Source organism: Meles meles, chromosome 18 (genome assembly GCF_922984935.1).
Source record: "Meles meles chromosome 18, mMelMel3.1 paternal haplotype, whole genome shotgun sequence".
NCBI lineage: Eukaryota > Metazoa > Chordata > Mammalia > Carnivora > Mustelidae > Meles > Meles meles.
In genome coordinates, this window is record NC_060083.1 from 46,261,707 (window position 1) to 46,283,030 (window position 21,324).

Consider the following 21,324-nt stretch of genomic DNA (forward strand, 5'->3'; position numbering starts at 1 on the left):
GCAAAGTGCAGACCGGCACTAAGCAGCCTGAGAAAACCTAGCAGACTGTGGAGTTTGTGTTCTTCAGCCAAGGGTAAGTGTGAGCTGAACCTGGGTGTAAATGATAGTCCCCCAAGGTCTCTTCCAATACCCATTCAGCCAACCCCCCCACCACTCACTGAACATCCCGTGGTTCTGTCACTGTGGGCACTAGGGACAGCCTAGCAGGTCCCCGTTCCATTCTCGGCCCCTCCCTGAAGCTCCCACAGGGCCGGCTACCGGGAACCCAGTGTCTTCTAGAGCACCCATCCTCGGCACATCAGGAGAAGAGCTTAAGACAGGTACGTGAGGGCACTCGCCCCCACCACCACAGGGGCTGGGAGAAAACATGTCTACCAAAAAGGCGCACTTGAACTGAGGGGCTACATCATGACCTGACAGCAAACTCAGGAGGGCCAATCCTCACTCCCTGAAACCATCCACTGAGCCCTCACTGCCAAAGACGGGTTGTATAACTGTCTCTTTAACAGAAGACCAAGAATCACTTTGGCTTGGGAGCTTTGACTTTAAACGTATGACACTGAGAATAACCCTGCAGAAAGGGGCAAACCAGATCTCAAATACCTTCCCAAATAGGGAGCAACAGGTCATGCTCTTCCCAAACACATCTTCCCCAGCAGCCCCCCTCTTTGCGCAGGCCTTCCAGGCGGATCAAGGGTTTGGCTACTTATAAAATCAGTCTGGAGATATGAGTCAAGCTCCTGGCCGGGCAGGCGTTCAAGAAAGGGGACGCTAACTTACCTTGATGTCAATCTCTGAGTACATCTTCCGCAAGTCGTGCATCACACAGTCCAGGTAGAGCTCCCCCGTACCCAGAATCACATGCTCCCCGGACTCTTCCACCTGAAATGCAACAGCCCTGGGGATCACAGCCTGGACCTCTTGTGCCAGCCACAACAGCCAGCAACAAAAACAACACGAAGAGCCCAGGAGGCGGTGCCTGAACCCAGTCTCAGCGAGCCATTGCTCAGCCTGTTCTAGCCTCTTCAAGAAAGACCAGTGCGGGGGCGCCTGGGTGGCTCAGGAGGTTAAGCTTCTGCCTTCGGCTCAGGTCATGATCTCAGGGTCCTGGGATCGAGTCCCACATCGGGCTCTCTGCTCAGCAGGGAGCCTGCTTCCCCCTCTCTCTCTGCCTGCCTCTCTGCCTACTTGTGATCTCTGTCTCTCTGTCAAATAAATAACTAAAATATAAAAAAAAAAAAAAAAACAAGAAAGAAAGACCAGTGCAGAGCAGGGGCCTATGAGTTAATCCTCAAGACACTTGGACCATTCAGCATGGTGCTGCTAGGCATAAGGTCACTGACTTACTCCTGTCACAACCATTTAGGGAACACTCTGCCCTATGTCTAAGGACATAAGCTGACCCTTCAGCCCCAGCCAGCTACTCAGAGAAGTACGCCAGAAGTCTCAGGAATGTAGAAGGATCAAAATGACTCACTTTTCCCTCTATATTTTCTGGAAAAATAAATTCAAAGTGTACTCTCCAGGACACATCTCTTTCCCATACTGTGGGCTATGAACACACACACGTGCATTCTCACCCTCTCCCCAACAAGTCCTGCTTTGAAATGACAGCAGCAGATGGGAACATCCGCTCCTGACGCAGGCTGCTGGAAGCAGATCAGACACACCTGGTGGACAAGAAGCCGTGGGCAGCATGGACCCATCGGCTGGGCAGTGGGGCCTGGCAGCTCGCACATGCCCTGAACGTACCTTGGTGGTGAGGGATGGATAGCTCTTGTTGACCTTGCGCAGACCGTCTAGCATCTTGGGTAGCTCTGAGGGGTTAACCGGTTCCACAGCAATCTTGATAACAGATGTGGTGTTGAACTTCAGGGGTCGGAAAATCTGAGCCTGAAATTCAAAATGCAGAAGAATGAGGGCACCTGGCCTGAGTGCAGAGGTGCAGAGGTCAGAGAGGAGCAGACCACCCCCCCCCCCCATCAGCCATCGTGCTGCTTGGAGTTACTCCTGCATAATCTGGCAGAACAAAGAGGGAAAGATAAAGGAACTCCCCGTAGTTCCTAGCCTCTGAGCAGAGTACAGGGAGAATCAGGCAGGGTCAGATGTAGAACACTGGGCCTTCCCGAGGTCCAGGACCCGGAAGTAGCCATGACTCCGGGTTAGTACCCCGTGAGTTCTGCTCCTGGCTGTTCATGGGCGGTATGGCTCCATGTGACCCTCTAGCTTAAACGAATCCAGCTGCCTTTTCAAAAACTCTACCTCCTCATTGCCTCGAGGTTCAGTTATGGTCGCTGTCTTCACAATTGGTTGATCAACACCTTCGATCAGAACCCAGTTGCCAGCAGGAACACGGTTCACCTCAATGTGGTACCTGGAGCAACAGAGAAGCAAAATAAGGAAGGGTGCCAGGCACTGAGCCAGGAGCAGGGGTGAAGCAGACAGACACATTCCAGCAGGGGAGGGACACAATAAACAACCAATCATAAAACCTCACATATGTATAAGCGACATCTCGACAATGCGGAGGTTAGGGGCACCAACCACCCCCCAGTTGAAACTCCACGTATATGTCCTGACTCCTCCCAAAACTTAACTACTAACAGTCTACTGTTGGCTATGATAACATAAACAGTCGAATAACACATAGTCTGTGTATTATATGTATTCTACATTGTATTCTTACAATAAACTAAAAAAAAAAAAGAAAATACTGTTAAGTCGTAAACAAGAGAAAATGTTTATAGGACTATAGCGTATTTATTGAAAAAAAAAAAAAAAAAACAAACACAAACAAAAAAACCAAAATCCACATTAAAATGGACCCATGTAGTTCAAACCTGTGTTGTTCAAGGGTCAAGTGGAGTTACCAACAGATTAGCACATGAGAGAAAAGCCCGTGGTACTATAAGAGGACAATATAGGAAAACCCAGTTCCAGTTGGTACTAGTGGTAAGCAAGGCACTGGCCAAGGGGTACAAGGTAAGGACATGCCAAAGCATCATAGGAGATACTCTAACTGTCCTGGCTCATCAGTCTTCTGCCTTCTCGGGAACGGGTGGGCCTGGAGGAGTGGACGGGGGCTGTTGGCAAGGTGGGGCAGCAATGTCAGGAACGGGACTGCCTCTGCTCTGCTTGCTAGCTGAGAAGCCGAACTCAGGAACTCACAAGCAGCCCAGAGGCCCAAGCTAAGTCTGATTCTGCAGATGGGGGAGCTACAAGGGATCCAGCAAAATCTTCTGTCTTAGTCAAAGAAGTCAGTGGAGGCTGGGAGACCATTTCTTTTGGGAAGAAATATAAAGGTTATGACTTAGGAACACAGAAAAGGAAGAGAGGATTAAGAGTAAAAATAGAAATCCTGCCACCAAAGTTTATACAAGCCATTCAAACCGCAAAGGCAAGGCTCTTGGCATTAGCCCAAGAGTAGCTGCCTTTTGGCCCTAGCAACTCTGGGTAGTAAGAACTGGAAGTCAGCAGATGTGAGGGAGGGTCAGCTGATCTACTGCAGGGGGCCATGTGGCTACTGTGCTTCCAAGCAGGACCACTCCCTCCAGCTCGTGGTGGCTCCAGTGACAAGGCCAAGGTGTGCCTCTATGGGCTCTGGTTGGCGGTACCTGGCCACAGAAATCCAGAGGCGGCCTACGGTGCATATCTGGGAGTCCTCCTCATCCTCCAGGGTGTAGTTCTCCCCCAGCACCTTCACAGGCTGCCCAGCGTGGATGGTGCCGCTCAGCACCCGGCCAAAGGCATGAAACTGAACTCCATCATCTGTGCTGTACATCTTGGTCGTGTGGCACATCAGCGGACCCTGGAGATGGGGAAAGAGTGCAGGCTCAACCACATATATTCCCACGGTAAACACCACGGTCTCTATCTCCCTTGACAGCAATGACATGAGCTCTGAGAAAAGACTGCCCAAACCTAGAGGAAGATGCGTCAATCTCCTGGGAAAATTCCAAACCACGCCCGGACCCCTGCTTAGTTGACAGATGTCACAGGCAGAGCAACAGAACTCTTTTCCTTTTCTTTAGGGGGATGAGGGCAATGGCAAAGAAAAGCAGGTTTAAGATGGCAGACTGGCACTATTCACTTGCAAAATTACAAGACTTGCTTGTCCCAAATTCTTTCTGAAGATGTAACTCAGTTCTCAACTGGTTGGGTGTTTATGCCGAGACACTAGACTGACTTAGGAATGGCTGGGAAAGACTGTTCTATTTTTTTATTTTTAATTTTATTTATTTACTTATTTTTAAAGTAAGCTGTACACTCAGTGTGGATCTTGAACTCATGACCCCTGAGATCAATGCTCACACGCTCTACTGACGGAGCCAGTCAGGCACTCCTGGGAAAGATCTTTTTAAAGCCCAAGGCTAACAAGGTTAGCTCCCATTTGTTGAATCTTTACTCTCTTGTCAGGCACTGCACTGAACACAGTATAATACTTTCTATATCTTACTCAATTCCTGTAACAATCCCATACAAATTATTATCCTCATTTTATAGATCAAGACTCTTAGAAAGACTGAATAATGTTCCCAAGCTCACACCACCGTAACACCGGGCTCTGAATTCAGGTCTCTTTCACTTTGCTCACGGAGAGTGGGTGACAAGCAAGGATGGAAAGAAGGCATTCTTTCTGTGACCCAGAAAACAGCTTTCCCACACACGAGGGAAAAAACATTAAGAGAAATGGGGGCTTTCCCTTACGTCGGGGTCACAGTCGCTCATGGCCTCGCCGAGATCAGAATCCACACCACCGGTGTAGGTGTGCTCAATCTTGGGCTTGGCGCCCACCTTTGGAGAGGGGATATGCTGCACACACATGTCCACAAAGCCTGTGGAGGGAGAAGAGAAGGCCATTAGCATACGCTCTCACGGGGGAAGTGGGTGGCACGTTATGGGTCTACTTGTGATGGCCAGAGAGCTAAAAAAAGAGGGACTGATGTTCAGCTCTGAAACTTACGGCGCCACACTTATGCCAGGAAAGAGCAAGAAGCAGGGCTCAGCGGTTCCTTGGAACTCAGCAGACAAAAATTTTCAAGTATCTCTACCAATCCACAATCTTTTATTGAATACAAACACTCACTGAGCACTTACACTAAGTTAGTACCCCATCTCTTTAAGATCTACTTAGAACAATCCCTAAATTGACTCTTTCCTTTTGGGAAACATTGCACACGTTTCTGTTCTATACTTGTTCCTGTTTTTCTAATGGCTAAAGAGCCACGCCAGAGGGGACCTCCGTTAGCACCCTGTGGAAGGCAGATCTGTTTTCAGTGGGTATCTCCTAGGTTGGGCCGATGGCCTGCCCAGAATGAACTACTAGAATCATACCTTTGGAGGATTCAGACACCTAATTCCCATCCGACTCAGAACAAAGAGACTGCTGAGGGAGCCCTCAGCCATTGCCTTTTCTGCCTCCCTTATTTTACAGATGAGAAATCGAGTCACAGAAGAACTGAGGGGCTGGCCCAGGGTCTCGCCACGTGGAAGGGTCAGGGCCACAACAGGAGCAAGACTCAGGTCTTTTCCTAACCAGACTGGGGCTTCTTCCACTGAGGCACCTGCCTTCCGCGTCACTCAAATAGAGGAGACAGGAGCTCGGGGGAAAGAAATCCGCGTCTGGTGCTTTCCCACTACTTCATATCCCTCAGGAGTCTACCTTCCTGAAGGGCCCCTGGCAAAAACACTAGAACTTCAGAATCTGCTTCCCCGTCTCCTTTATTTGCATGCTCCTCCTGGTAGGGAAATTTAATTGCTTCTGTTTCCCAAGAGAGAGTCCTTGGTACCGTCCACTGAAGAAGAGAGCTGGGAGAAAATCCGGGTGCCAGGCATCCCAGCCTGCAGTTTATATACAAGAGCCTCACACCTCTGAACACCCCTGTGGGACGAGGAAGAGCTCCGCGTGACACCCGTGGCAGGACGTGACGATGGGGATGGGAAAGGGGCCGTGAGCTCTTCTGTTACCTGTGAACTCGCCAAAGAATTTTTTGCAGACCAGCCTGAGGAGGGGGCGGATGTTCAGCTTCAGTTCCTCCTTGGTCAGGTGAATGCCAAGCTCATCCAGAGTCCTGGGGAGGCTGGTGTCCACGTCACCCACCACCTGTGTGGGTACGAGACATGTCAGCTACAGTGACAGCCCTAGTCTGGTGGCTGCTACCAGGGAAGACCAGACGGCAATTTGAAGGGTCACTGCACTAAGTTCTCTTCTATAGGAAGAGCTCTTGGCAAGGACAACCATTAGGTTCCAGGGAAATCTTCAGTACCTACTCTTTAAACCAACCCCGGGTGAAAGGGGTTTGGTTAAATGCCCACACCAGGCAATAAACCTCGACCTCTCAAATGGACCTTCAGTACTGCCCCCTGGTGTCTGCAAAGCAGCAACTCCTCAAACTCAGGAAATCCCTCCCCCTCCCCTATTTTAGAGACTTCTCCAATGGAGAGCATCATTGCCCTGGAAGGAACCAAAAAAGGTCACCTAGCAGTCCATCCACTGGTAGGGCAAAGACAAGCTAAATCATTCTCAACAGACTCAAGGTCTCTACTGAGACAGATTCTATAAATTTCTTTTATTAATCCATTCCAGTCTGACACAAGATACTAAGCATTTTGCAGCACCAATAAATTTTAATCATGCTATTTTGTTTTGTTGTTGCTATGTTCTACTTTTTTGTCAGTTGGAATGGCCACACACATTTTGTGTATGTGTGTGTGCCCACTGTGCACTGGGCTTATTAAACACTTGAATATTTTATAACTGTCTTGGAAAAAAGGTCTATGAAAATTCCCATACAGTGTCACCGTTTTACTGCTTACTGCTGCCTTTTAGGTAACAAATTCATGCAAATGCAATGCTATGCTCTTTTCTAGGAGGCATCCCACGTGTTTTTTCGTTTTTTTTTTTGTTTTTTTTAAAAGATTTTGTTTATTTATTTGACAGAGAGAAAAATCACAAGCAGGCAGAGAGGCAGGCAGAGAGGGGGAGGCAGGCTCCCTGCTGAGCAGAGAGCCCGATTTGGGGCTTGATCCCAGGATCCTGGGCCTGTGACCTGAGCCGAAGGCAGAGGCTTTAACCCACTGAGCAACTCAGGCGCCCCACATCTCACATGTTTAACTACATCCTTACTACTGTCCGATAGATCCTTTCTTCTTTTTTTCAAGTAAGCTCTATGCCCAACACGGGGCTTGAACTCATGACCCGGAGATCAAGAGTCGCATGCTCTACCCACTGAGCCAGCCAGGGGCCCCATGACGCATCCTTTTCAATTTGACAAACATCACATACATCCATACCCACAAAAGTCATTAAAAGCTAGCTCATAAGCCATTCTGTTAATGGATACAAAATACTTAAATCATTTGAGATGTACCATAATTCATTTAATCTGATTCTCACTGGTAAGCATTTAACTTATTTCCAGTTTTTTCCCCCCAGGTGCTGTAAATAATGCTTTAACTTCAACATTACATACATATGTTAAACCTGGAGGACTTTCTCAACTCGATCTGTAAATCAAATCTCCACAACTGAAATGATTAATTCTCAAGTGTCATAATCCTTTGAATACAAAATCTTTACACCAATTTCTCCAGAGCCTTTTCCATCTTCTGTATCTTTCCTCTTCACTCTGAATTCAACAGCATCTAGAGGACTATAGTGTTCTAGATCGAGAAGACTGGTGATCAACTATCCTCACACTTAGTGATACGAAACTGAGCCAGTTTAGGGGCAAGGGGAAGTGTGAGTTCACTAGCTTTTTCACCTCATGCTTACGAGGGCAAACCTGAATCAGGCGGCCTGACACACTCACCTGAGCGAGGATCTTATAAAGGGGCTCCAAGATAAACTCCACAAAGCTCCTCTGGGAGCTGCTGGTTGGGGCCTTTTTAGTGAACTTTCGTCTAAAGAGGAAAAAACAAGAGTTATGGGTGAGCCAGCAGGGAGAAGGTATGTCACTGATCCTAAGGGTGTATCTCAAGTTCTGAATCTGAGCAGGGTCAAAGGGAGGGAGTGTGTGTGTGATTATAACATTTCCAAAGAGAGATTCCTGAGAGGGCATATGGTTATGACTTGCACGCACGCCTCAACTGAGCTATGAACGTCCTCAAGAGGAACAGCCTCATTCTGCTTAGAGCTCATGAAGCCAATCCACTTACAGAAGGAAGGATCATGGCTTATAAAAATGTACACTTTAATCTTAGGAACTCTTTCTCTGTCCTCACTTCCTGGGAAAATGGATTCTCCCTCTAGAGAGTCATTTCCCCACTCTACTTACGTTTTGGGGTTGAAATAAATGTCACCCCAGAGTCTTTTAGCAAATTCCTGGTAGTTAATGTCACCTGTAAGAGAAGACATACGATTATAACCTGCCTGAGTACTGTTTGAAAGTCTGTTTCAGGTGTGTAAGTGGTTTGCAGCTGAGGAATTCTAGCATCTTCCTTTCCAAGGTCCCGACATTTCCTTCTACCCAGGCAGGCAGACAAGGATAGGACTGGCCCAAAGTCAACAAGACTATGCTGGAGCCAAAACGAGCACCTAGATGGCTCTCCATGTCTAGCAAGCAAAAAACTGAGCTATGGACAAGGGTATGGTTTATACTCTTTCCTGTGAGAAAACAGGCTCAGCTGTTCACGTGTTATGCTCTGCAAACCCTGTTCCTTCTAGAAGTGGAGCTTAATGGCTCCCTCGTTCTTCCCGGATCTACAGAAACTCTCTGCGGCCAGTGTGGGCAGTCTCCCGGCTGCAGTGCCATGCTGAAGCCATGCTGAAGTTCTGACTAGCCCTAAGCTTCTGGAAGGCAGCCAGCCAGTCCTCTGAAGAGAAAAACACCAAAGCCAACCTTCGTCCCATCTTTTACCAATTCATCTTTTTAGTTTGACTGTAACCCTTAATCCTGGTCAGACTAAGCCAAGCAATGGGGCCTTTTAAAATTCAAGATCTTCTCAGTCAAGAGCTCCTGTAACACAGTCAGCTAGATCACTGACGTCACCAACTAGCTCCCGAGTATTTCTATCCAGATGTCAGACTGTTTCCTCTCACTCGAGATGGCATACAGGGAATTCATCATCTTTTCCCTAAAGCTACGTTCTCCTTCAGACTGTTCTCTCTCTCAGCAGGCTCCGTGGCACTTCAACCAAGTTCAAAATCTTTTTCTTCTGCACTTTGTTGATTACCAAGTTTCCCCCTTCTTTCCCCCATTAGTGAAGCGCTCTCCTCTGCACACGTACCTCTACTACTGCTCTCGACAGACGGCAGAGCACACTCACAAGAACCAGGCCTAGCATGCTACGAAAGTATAATAAACGCTCACTGGAAGAACAGGAGGACGGCTCTCCAACCCATCTCCTCCTTTTTGATCTCACAGATAACAGGAATCCAGTACTCGCAAGCCTGTATCTGAATATTGGTAGAAGTGTCTAAGTGGGCGCTCCTTCCTGCACCCTCTCTCCTCTCTCAGGCCCACCTTCCATCAGCTTTGCCCATGTCAGCCCACCCCAATCTTTATTTTCATTTATTAATTCTTTAAACATTACTTTGTGGCATTTTCCCCATTTACTTTATATGTATCTCTTTCTTAATCAGGTTGTGAGGGATCCTGGGAAATACATATAGATCCCAGGATACTACAGGGGCTGGGAAAGTGGCCTGGGGACATGAATTTCATGTCTTGTTTGCTTGAGACGGCCTGGGGAAGGAAGCTGCCTCGGGACACAGGCTTCTGTCCTGCCCAGAAGCACCAATCTTACTCGAGGACTTTTGGGGTCGGTGTGTGAACAGGTAGGGGAACAGGGTGGAAGGAATGTTGTCAAAGCACAGAGTCAGGTTTAGGTCGGCCACCGTGCAGGAAGTCTAGCTCCTGGGAAAGGAGAATTAGTTGAGGTACTGATTTACGCAAGAAATCTTCCCCGTCCCCCCTCAGAGCATTCTCTGGATGTTTGGCAAAGAAGGGTCAGGGCCGCAGGCTGGTGCAGGGGAGCCTGGTGCAGGTTCTGCCCCTCAAGGTTAAGTTCAGCTCACAGCCGATGCATGTCCCTCTAGCAAAGGACAGGCTCTGTCTGCAGGTTTAAATGGCTGACTAAATCAAAAGAAGAAGAGCATTTTGTGACATGTGTGTTCATATTTCACTGCTGGGAAGTAAAGTTTTACAGGAACACGGTGACACTGATTCACTTACATATCGTCTGCGGCTGCTTTTGTGCTCTGTCAGGGAAGTGAAATGGTGCTGAAAGAGACCATGTGGCTACAGCACCCCCAATCTTTAACAGCTCCCAACTGCCTAAAGGATAAAGTCAAAATTCCTTCATCGGGCATTTCAAACCCTCCTCGATGTGGTCTCACCCCTGCCTGCCCACAGTTTTACTTCAACTCTTCTCCTTGGTGAGACGGTCCACCATTATTAAAGCAGGCCATGGGTCCGAACCACCTGCCTCTGAGCCTCCTTGCCCAACACTGTGAGTCTGGGATTCCCAGCTCCCCTACTCTACACCTGTCCACCAAACCCCATCTCCTCCTGCCCAAGCTGATGCCATACACTGCTGTTCATCACTCTGTGGGTTTCTGTCTACCCCCTCTTAACTAGGACCGGGCATCATCTGTGGCAGTACGGTGTGATGGGAAAAACCCCCAAGTTGATTCTAGTCCCCAACCCATCAGGTTCTGTAACCCTGGGCACACTTTCCCATATACGAAATGAAAAAGAAGGATTCAACGATCTCTGATATTCCTTCCAGAGCTAACTTTCTAGAAGTCCATGTGTGGTTTTTCACGATGACGTCAGAGCCCCCAGCTGGCGACTCTGTAAATGAACAGTGTGTCTGAGGATGGGTGATACTCTCCGGAGGCTTAGGGCCATTTCCAGTCAGGAGTTGAACCATTAATACATGGTAGTTACAGAAACAGTCTTTGCTTCACATGCTGACATAAAGAACATTCAGAAATCTATAAACTAGAACTCTGCTCAGAGGAGTTTCATTTATAGTCCATCTATTTCCTCCCGTTCCAAAGAGCCAGCTACAAACAACTAAAATATACGCCTGATGATAAAGCAGTTAAGTCACAACACATCTATCTGTACCCTGGAGCCACAGGCAATTATGCAAAATAATTTTTAGAAATGAATTTTAATAAAACAGGCAAATGCTTATAAGCCACTGCTGAGTGAAAATTTATCTTGCGTTATTATATATTTTATATGTGTTATCTCTCTCTATAAAACGTGATCTCTTATGGAGAACACTACACAGAGAGAGCGCTGACAAACGTCTGCAGCACTTAGCGATAATGAAGTTAAAGGTAGATTTGCTTTCTGGATTGGATTTTACTGTATTTCTCAGTTTTCTACTCAGTGAGGACATGGTAAATATGTACATATTTTAAAGAAGAAAGTTGTATTTGTCCATTTCTTTCATAAGAGCAAGCGAAGGACAACTCAGGAGAGTACAGAAACACTGGAGCTCCAGCACCTGTCCGCTGCAATCCTGCTCCCAGAGCCTCTCCTCAGCTCTCAAAATGGGGTGATCATGACCCCCTAAGTGGGCAGAGCATTCGATCCTCAGGACACGGTTGTTATCATCGGAATCTGAGGGAACTGGGAGGCCCAGAGGCAGAGAGCGCCAGTCTCTTGAGTTGGGAAGTGGGTCCCAGGGTTCTAGCGTCAAGGCTTCCGGGACCTGTAAAATCATTCGGCCAGGCATCCCAGCGGGCTGCGAATCCAACATGAGCTCTCGGGTAGGCCTACAAAATGTCGATGTGCCTACATATGGTCAGAAAGACAGCTGGAAGCACACTAGTGAGAGATCCCACCTCTGAGCAAGAGGTCTAAAAGGGCTGCGTGGGCATGGATCACTCCTTTCGGACAGTACCTGTCTCACACAGGGAGAGATTCCTATTCCTAAAACGAGCTCCCCCTTTCCCCACTTCTTCCCCAGGCACCTTTATCTTTCCATTCTTTAGGAACCACTTAGCCAACAGAAAGGATCTAGGGGCCAAAGAGAGTGACAATAATGGTTGTGACAATAACAGTTGATAAGATGCTCCCCCAACAGGGGACAACGGCATGAAGCCACTTCCGAACTCTTCTGCAGGAAAGGCGCACATGGCTCCGGGGAAGCTGGGAGGCAGACCGCCAGCCGGAGCTTACCGAAGGTGTCAGCATAGATCTTGGCAAAGGAACCCAGCGTGAAGCAGATGCTGTACTGGGAGCTGGAGAAGCAGACGTTGCCCAGGAGTGGGGAAAGGATCAGGTTCTCATCCGTGGAATACATGCTGAAACAGAGAGAGTCGTGAGCGCAGAGCCAGGCCAAGCAGCAACACTGACACCGCGCAGGTCCCACCACTCAGGGTCCCAGCCTCTCTCTAGCCCTTGCCCTCGGCACGCGCCGGCATCACATACTCAGTTTTGCCTGTGGCCTGGCCCAAGAAAGTGACACGGTGGAGTTGTGCCCTAGCTCCCAGTAACGAACGGATTTCCCAGAGCCGGGAACTTCATGCACCATCCCAGAGAAGTTAACCGCTCCGGACAGACAAGGGGAAACCTGGAGGTCAGAGACAAAGCTCTTGGAAAACAGGAAATCAATCTAATGTGGAAGAGGAGTTTATTTTGGAGAAATCTCAATTTCACAAATACAGACATAAACACTAGAAATGGATAAATAACAGAAGATAAGGGTAACTTTGCTCCCCACTCTAATTACCCTGTTCTTTATTGTTTTGTTTGGCTTTGTTATACAAAATCACATTAAAATTTTGTCTTAAAAGCCATGCAGAAGCCACAGCATCCCACGTTCACTGAGGTTTAAAAGAAAACCAGTTGAACACAGGAATCCAATCCATAATCCTAGCCTTACTGACAGATTGTTATATGGAATTTCATTCTTTTCAGATTTTATTTATCCATTTGACAGAGACAGTGAGAGAGAGCGCACGGGCATGCAAGCAAGGGCACAAGCAGAGGAAGGGGCAGGGTGAGGGAGAGGAAGAAGCAGCCTCTCCAAGGAGCAGGGAGCCTGATGTGGGGCTCAATCCCAGGCCATAACCTGAGCCAAAGGGAGACATGTAACCAACTGAGCCACCCCATTTTACAGAATATCTTAACTCATTTTATTATTATTTTTAAAAAGATTTTATTTATTTGAGAGAGAGAGAGAGAATGAGACAGCATGAGAGAGGAGAGGTCATAGGGAGAAGCAGACTCTCCACCCAGCAGGGAGCCCGATGTGGGACTCAATCCCCGGACTCCAGGATAATGACCCGAGCTGAAGGCTGTCGCTTAACCAACTGAGCCACCCAGGCACCCAAGAATTGAGAGGTGAACGTACTGGCTTTTAAAGAGCAGTTCCCTACCTATTCTACCATCTCTCAAGTTATGCTCCCCAGAAGCAACTGCTTTCAACTTTTTTTTTTAATAATTTTTTTTTAAAGATTTTTAAAATTTATTTGACAGAGATCACAAGCAGGCAGAGAGGAAGAGAAGCAGGCTCCCTGCTGAACAGAGAGCTCGATATGGGGCTCGATCCCAGGACCCTAGGATTATGACCCAAGACGAAGGCAGAGGCTTTAACCCACTGAGCCACCCAGGCGCCCCTGCTTTCAACTCTTTTAAAGCTCTCAGACCACTTGCCCTGTATTCCTAAAGAAAATGTTTACGTTGCCGTCAATTTGTTTAGAGGCTGAGATCGGACTTCCTATTCTGGTGATCAGGATTTACCCCATCCCCCACTTTAATGGGGATGCATAAAGACATCTAACATTTCATTTTGGGGCTCCTGATGTTATGTTAGTCTCCAGTCATTCTTAGCCCTTCTGGGGCCAGGGAGAGGAGATTGCTGTTGAAATTAGGACTACACACTGAGGAGGTTCCTGAAGGTAAATCTGTGTCCTTAACTGGAGAGGTTTTCCCTCAAAAGGACAGCCTTGTCCTGGGCCCTTTGAGGGGCCTCATGAAGTCATGCAGTCCAGCTGGCAGCCTGCAGATAACACTGTGGTTAGGATATATGTAACCTATGCTTCCAAGTCACCTTGATATCGCGTTCTAAGGTCTCCCAGCCGTCACTCATACTTGTTAACAGAAGCCCAAGATGCATCTTGCTGAAAAGCAACCACGGCCACAGAAACAAGAGCCAACAGTTCCTTCATTTACTGAGTCTGATGTTAGAAGGTAACAGCAGCTAATGATTCACTGGGCAGGTCCTGTATGCTAAGCAGTGTGCTCAGCGTGTTGCATTAAATATCTATCCAGCTTCTTAAAACACCCCATTAAGCTAATATTATTATTATTCCCCTTTCACAGAGGTGGAAGCTGAGGCTCTAGGAGCGTAAGTCACTTGCCTAGCTTCACACACTTGGTATGGGGTGAAAGTGAGACCAGCTCTAGAGGCCCAGGTACTGAGCACAATGCAGAAGTGGACATGTGTCTTCAGCTGCACAGCTGGTGAAGGCCCAGGGTCAATGAGGCCAAGGGTGTCGAATCAAACCCTAGAGGAACCTGGAACATGCCCAGAGCCTGGTCCAAAAAGCCCATTAAGCACTCCCAAGAGATCAGCATTGCCTCCCACGGGTGTTCAAGGTTAAGACTGATAAAACACAGAGCTCCCAAGGACAGGAAAGCCACGCCCGGGGTCCTATACCTTATGAGTCCATTGACCTCATCCACGATGTGCCGCAGCTTGTAATAAGCATCGGTGGGAGGCAGCTTCAGCTCCAGAATTAGCCGGTCAATCTTGTTGATGCACACGGTGACCGCCAGCCTCTCCTGCACCGCGTGCTTGATCAGTCGCTCTGTGTTCAGCATCACCTGAGACACGCAAGGCCCAGAAGGTGGTGAGAAGAGCAAAACGGGCAGAAAAGTCCACAGCAAAGCCAAAGAGGGTACTATCAGAAAATGCGAAATATGAGGAAAAGAGGACCTGGGGAAATAGATTGTTGGGTGGAAGCAGAGGGTATCTTGGCCAGAGGTTGATTCAGGACCTTGAAGAGGGCACCTGGCAGGACAGACAATCACACGAATGATGCTGGGGCCGGGTCTCTCAGGCCTGGAGAAGGGGTGGAGCCAGGCCCAGGGAGCACTTGGGGTGCTGGACAGAAGTACGGGTATTACAATCGACACACGCTTTCTTCTTTTTTTATTGTTAATCACATTTCCTGTACATGTGCAGAAATTGTTATGGATGTGTGCAGGGATGCACTGCCTGTGTTCAGTGAAAGGGTCTAGAAGGAATGGACCCCAAAGCAGTGAACACATCCTGACCTTTGTTTCTAAATACTAGTCCCCACTGTAAGGAGCCAGAGCTCCTTAAGAAACAGCTGATTCCAGGATTAGGGCAGAGAAAGCACAAAATGAGTCTAGAACATCTTTTTATGCCTAAGAGAAAGGAAGTACTTGAAGGGGCACCTGGGTGGCTCAGTGGGTTAAAGCCTCTGCCTTCGGCTCAGGTCATGATCTCAGGGTCCTGGGATCGAGCCCCGCATCGGGCTCTCTGCTCAGTGGAGAGCCTGCTTCCCTTCCTCTCTCTCTCTGCCTGCCTCTCTGCCTACTTGTGATTTCTGTCAAATAAATAAATAAAATCTTAAAAAAAAAAAAGAAAAAGAAAAAGAAAAAAGATGGGACATGTCAAAAAGACAAAGAAGCCAACCCGAAGGAGCTCTACCTAACTGAATCTGGGATAGCCAGAGTATCAAGATATGGATAAGGGTATCAAGTAAGGATAGCAACGGAGTATAATCCACTGATGAAATAAAAATCCATGTATCCATACTGACAATAAGTAAACAAATGAGGGAAAAAGGAAAATTCTTCTTTAAAACAATTCCAACCAAAAAATATAGAAGGAATAATAAAAGTTAGAAAATCACCACGTGCAACTACTATGGAAATAAACTAGGAATGATCTACCGAAGATACAACTTCGGGCTGGCTCAGTCGGTGGAGGGTGTGACTCCTGGTCTTGGGGTCATGAGTTTGAGCCCCGTGTTAGGTGCAAAGAGTAAAGAAATGTGGGGCACCTGGGTGGTTCTGTTGGTCTAGCTTCCAATTCTTGGTTTTGTCTTAGGTCGTGATATGGTGAGTCATGGGACTGAGCCTAGCATCTGCCTCTGCACTTAGTGGGGAATTGGCTTGAGATTCGCTCCCTTTGCCCCTCCCCAACTTGTGTCTACTCTTTCTCTCTCAAATGAATAAATAAATCTTAAGAAAAAAAGTAACATGGACGCCTGAGTGGCTCAGTTGGTTAAGTGGCTGCCTTCAGCTCAGGTTATGATCCCAGGGTCCTGGGATCAAGTCCCACGTCAGGCTCCCTGCTCAGTGCAGAGTCTGCTTCTCCCTCTCACTCTGCCTGCTGCTCCCCCTGCTTATGCTCACTTGCTCTCTCTCTCTCTCTCTCTCTGGCAAATAAATAGATAAAATCTTAAAAAAAAAAAAAGGAAGAAGAAAAAAGTAACTGATGATAAAACTAGCACGCAAACTTTGGAAAGGAGAATGTATGTACAGACTCAAGATATATCCCCACAAATTATTACTAAAGGGAAAATAGTAACTTTACACTGGGAAACCTGGCAAACCCACCTGAACTGAGCAACCAAAGTTAGTATCACCAGTAATGGGATAAAGTGACACCCAGGGCCTCCTGATGTGATGGACTAAGAAGGACACAACTATGTCCATGTAGCATTCCTGCCAAAAATAACCTGAACGTAATCATGAGTGAGCATTCAGCAAACCCAAATGGAGACATTCTACAAAACAAATATAGCTTACCCTCTTCCAAAATGCCATCACAAAGGACCAAGAAAGGTTACTGAACAGTTTCAATTAAGAGACTCAGGGAGATATGGGGACTGAATGCTAGCCAGCATCCTTGATCAGGAAAAAAATAAATTCCATGAAGGACACTACTGGGACAGTAAGATCCAAAGAAAAAGATCTATACAATATATTGCGTCAGCGTTAAATTCCCTGATTCTGGTAACTGTATTTTGGTCACATCAGTGAACGTCCTTGTGCGGGCACGTGTACAGAGAAAGAATTACAAAGCAGTTGAGAGTGCACTCCTTGTACCGTTTTTACAACTTTTCAGTAAATTTGAAATTATTCCAAAATGAAGTCAATTAGGAAGGGGGGGGGAAAGCAACTCTGGCTCCCTCTGCTGGCTATCTCATCAACGACAACATAAACGGGATTAGCCAAATCACCTATCTTTCAATTTAGAAATATACAAGACACCTTGGGCCTTTTAACTCCAGACTCTCTAGTTTCGAAAAGCGTATTAATATTTAAAATCCATTTACATGAATATACTTGCCTTTTAATTACATTTGTCATTTTATTTTGGGTCCTATCATTTTGCGCCTCACTGAGCAGGGAGTGAGGGACTCCTACTGAGAACTAATTTTGAACTTCATATGCTGCCTTAATTTCAGAGCAAATGTGAGCCTTAATCCCACAGACTTGTAATCTTCTCTGATTACACTCTGGGCACTGGGTGGGGCAACCCCAACAGGGAGGAAGGGTCGTAAGAGTAGAGGCAGACTCACGCCTTCAGCGGCATCTATGAACAGGACAACTCCATCTGAGATGCGCAAGCCAGCCGTGACCTCATCAGAAAAATTCACATGTCCTGTAAGACAAATACCAAATAAGTCACTACCCGCAGGGTACCAGGATGAGGCAGAGTTAACGTGTAGAAGGTCTGAGGGAACACTGCAAAGCATGTGAACCCCCAAATATGCCCTTTCCCTTCTCCCCACGGCTCCCTGCCGTGTACAAAGTTCCACCAGTTAGAGTCACATGCTTGGATTAAACTTTCATACAGCAGGTCCCCAAACATCAAAAGAACAAAGTGCTCCATATGCCCTAGGAGGACATAACAGATCGACATTCACACACCAGCTTGGTCTCAACAGCAGTCAGCAGAGTTCTGTGGGGGCACAGGACAATTCAGAGGCAAGAGAAAGGGCAAGAAGGGCCTGATGCACAGGAGACAATTCCTGGCAAGGAATTCTCTCTCTGTCTGGTGGACAGAGGCTGAAAGGTATCAGGGCACTGGGCGCCTGAGGGTGAGAAGGTCAGTTTGTCAAAACTCCAATGTTTCTATTTAAAACTCTGCCCCGAGTTGATCCTTTCCCTAAGATGAAGATAGAGGCAGCCACAGGGCAAGGTACGCTGCTCCTGCGATGACCTGTACGGGCGCTACCAGTTGGTGTGCTGACCCCATGGCCTCCTTCAAAAGACTGGGAGTGCCTGAGGCCAAGGCCATGTCTGACTTACCCTTGTTAGCAAGCACCTAGCACGGGGCCTGACACGCTGAAATGAGTAAATGAATGAGGTTTAAATATTTTAGAGCAGAGCAAAGAGAGGAGCAAAATAGAAAGCCTGGTGCACAGTCCCTGCTAATTAACTAGTCAGAAGCAAAGGAGACTGAGGAAAACGGAAATTATTTCAATGGAAAGAGAAGTGAAGGGAACATAAACGCCAAGATGAAATGCTCTGCTCTGTGCTGGAAAGAGCAAAAGCACAAAAAAAACAGAGGGTAAGGTTCTGATATTAAACGGAATGTCCTACCTGGAGTGTCCATGATATTGAAGAGGTAAGATTTTCCTTTGGTATCTGGCAAGACCACCGTCACAGGAGTGCTTTTGATGCCAACACCTCTCTGAAAGTCACAAAGGCAGAGAGGTCAAGACTGCGTCCTACACAAGAGGGCTTCCTTCTGCTCTTGGGGCTTGCCAGCTGTGAGTAAGTTACACTGACCTCTCTCCTTGAGTGGCCTCTAACCAGAATGGCCCTTGCAGATGAAATATCTTGGTATTAAACATCGTTTTTGCAGGGGTTTGGTTCAAATAAAAAAAAAAAAAAGTAAAAATAAAAATGAACAAATAAAGCAGGATTAAACCTAACAGAGAACCCAGTGTCCTACAATCTTAACTTCATACACAGTTAACAAAAATAACTGAAGTATCGGGGTGCCTGGGTGGCTCAGTCGTTAAGCGTCTGCCTTCAGCTTGGGTTGTGATCCCAGGGTCCTGGGATCGAGCCCCGCATGGGGCCCTGATAAGAGGGGCGCCTGCTTCTCCCTCTCCCACTCCCTCTGGTTGTGTTCCTTCTCTCGCTGTCTCTCTTTCTGTCAAACAAATAAATAAAGTCTTAAAAAAAAACAAAACGAAAAAAACAACAACTGAAGTATCATGTAAGTAAAAAGAGACATCCTGGGCATTTAAGGATTTAAAAAACCACGGTACCCTTTCTGCCCCTGCTACCACCATGGAGCCTGTGAAAAAGCTTGTGGCGAGGGGGGGTGCTCCCCACCCAGCAAAAAAAGCAAGTTCTGAAGTCTACCTTGACTGTACCCACCCTGCGGAAGATAGAATCATGAATGCCTCTAATTTCGAGCAGTTTCTTCAAAAGAGAATGAAAGTGAACGGCAAAGCTGGGAATCCTGGTGGAGACTGAGTTGTAACTATTGAAAGGTGCATAAGCAAGATTACTCTGACTTCTGATGTGCCTTTTTCCAAAAGGTATTTGAAATATCTCACTAAAAACAAAAACAAAACAAAAAACCAACTCCCTGCAACACACATAGATATACAGAAGCTCTAACAAGGGGGGCTCCTAGCATGCTCAGTCAGTAGAGCAAGAGACTCTTTACCTTGAGGTTGGGAATTCAAGCTCCACATTGAGTGTGGAGATTACTTTAAAAAAAAGGGGGGAGGGAAATCTATTAAAAAAAAAAAGGGCACCTGGGTGACTCATTTGGTTAAATACCCAACTCTTGATTCCGAGTTGTGAGCTCAAGCACAGAGCTGGGCTCCATGCTGGTGGTGGAGCCTACTTTAAAAAAAAAAAAAAAAAAAAAAAATGTTTTGTTTTTTTTAAAAAAGATTTATTTACTTATTTATTTGACAGAGAGAGAGAGAGAAATAGATCACAAGTTGGCCAAGAGGCAGGCAGAGAGAGAGGAGGAAGCAGGTTCCCCGCTGAACAGAGAGCCCGATGTGGGGCTTGATCCCAGGACCCTGAGATCATGACCTGAGCTGAAGGCAGAGGCTTATTAACCCACTGAGCCCCCCAGGTGCCCCCCCCAAAAAGTTTTAACAGGAAATAGGTGTTTAAAAAAATCTAGCCAAACATACTTAAAAAACAGTAATAGCTAACATATGTTGATTGCATGTCATAAGCCTGCACCATTCATAAGCCTGCACTATTTCAAAACTTTTCACAGTTACGAACTTGAGCTCTCCATATGGTGATTTAAGAAAAAGAGACAGCAGTAAATAAAGGAGAGAGGAAAGAGAAGGGTTAGAGAGTAGGGGAAAGATCCAGATGGAAGAAGGACCCACCAGCTGGAGTGGGAAAGACGGCGATGTATGCTCACTGCTTTACACAGCAGAGAAGCACAAAGACAGAGGAACGCACTCTCAAAGAGAAGTTACTCCTAGAAAGAGATCATCATATGGATGGAATCATCGTACAGATTTTTAGAATGATGTTATTTGGGGCTCCTGGTGGCTCAGTGGGCTAAGCCTATGCCTTAGGCCAAGGTCATGATCTCAGGGTCCTGGGATCGAGCCCTGCATCGGCCTCTCTTCTCAGTGGGGAGCCTGCTTCCGCATCTCTCTGTCTGCCTCTCTGCCTACTTGTGATCTCTGTCAAATAATTAAATTTTTAAAAAAAATTCTGTTGAGTTTCTGTATAACTTACAGCATAAATGCAGACATCATCTCTTAGCATTGCCCTACTAAGCCAAATTAAATCCAGTCAAGGGTAGGAAGGTCCCCCCACCCACCCCACCACTTGCTTGCCTCACCCTCTTCTAAGTACTACATCAGGGGATAACTGGCAGAAGCTGCAGGATAAAGAGGTATGCGGTGGGAACGGGAGAGGGTACAGAGCAAACTGTTAGCATAAAGGCTCCCCCACATTCCCTGCACAACTCCTGCTGGGTCCAGTGTGGGGACAGTCAGACTTCCCCAGGCACACTTACCTCCTGCTCTGTGAAGAGGATGTCAGTATAGCACAGCTTAAAAAAAAAAAAAAAAAAAAAAAAAGTGCTGTTACCACCTGACTCCAGACTCCTCTCCCACACAAACCATCAATCACTTTCCTCCACCAGCTCCCAACTCAAGGCTTTCTGCCTCAGGAGGACAGATGGAAGACAAAAGGGTATCCTACAGAAATTCTAGACAATAAAACCAGTGCCTCTCAGATGGAAAATGCTCCTGGATGGGTGTTTTTGGGGGGGGGGGGGCGGCGGTGAGGGCAGTCACTGAGGACCAGGTATGGCTGGAGAGCTAAATTTTATCAAATGGACTGAATTCTAAAGTGGCAAAGGGAG

At 47.0% G+C, this 21,324-nt stretch overlaps 1 protein-coding gene across 1 annotated transcript in view; it reads right to left on the bottom strand.

Annotated features, from left to right (window-relative positions):
• Positions 1-21,324, bottom strand: part of EFTUD2 (elongation factor Tu GTP binding domain containing 2) — a 41,741-nt gene that overhangs the window by 4,408 nt on the left and 16,009 nt on the right. Inside the window, exons 7-19 of the mRNA XM_045985634.1 lie at positions 20,974-21,009; positions 18,555-18,645; positions 17,528-17,610; positions 14,626-14,792; positions 12,141-12,265; positions 8,277-8,340; positions 7,812-7,902; positions 5,968-6,103; positions 4,708-4,835; positions 3,615-3,808; positions 2,263-2,374; positions 1,753-1,893; positions 781-882 (exon numbers count right to left, since the gene is read on the bottom strand). Coding sequence (XP_045841590.1) covers positions 781-882; positions 1,753-1,893; positions 2,263-2,374; positions 3,615-3,808; positions 4,708-4,835; positions 5,968-6,103; positions 7,812-7,902; positions 8,277-8,340; positions 12,141-12,265; positions 14,626-14,792; positions 17,528-17,610; positions 18,555-18,645; positions 20,974-21,009 — 1,470 coding nt within the window. The remainder of the gene's footprint in view (positions 1-780; positions 883-1,752; positions 1,894-2,262; positions 2,375-3,614; positions 3,809-4,707; positions 4,836-5,967; positions 6,104-7,811; positions 7,903-8,276; positions 8,341-12,140; positions 12,266-14,625; positions 14,793-17,527; positions 17,611-18,554; positions 18,646-20,973; positions 21,010-21,324) is intronic.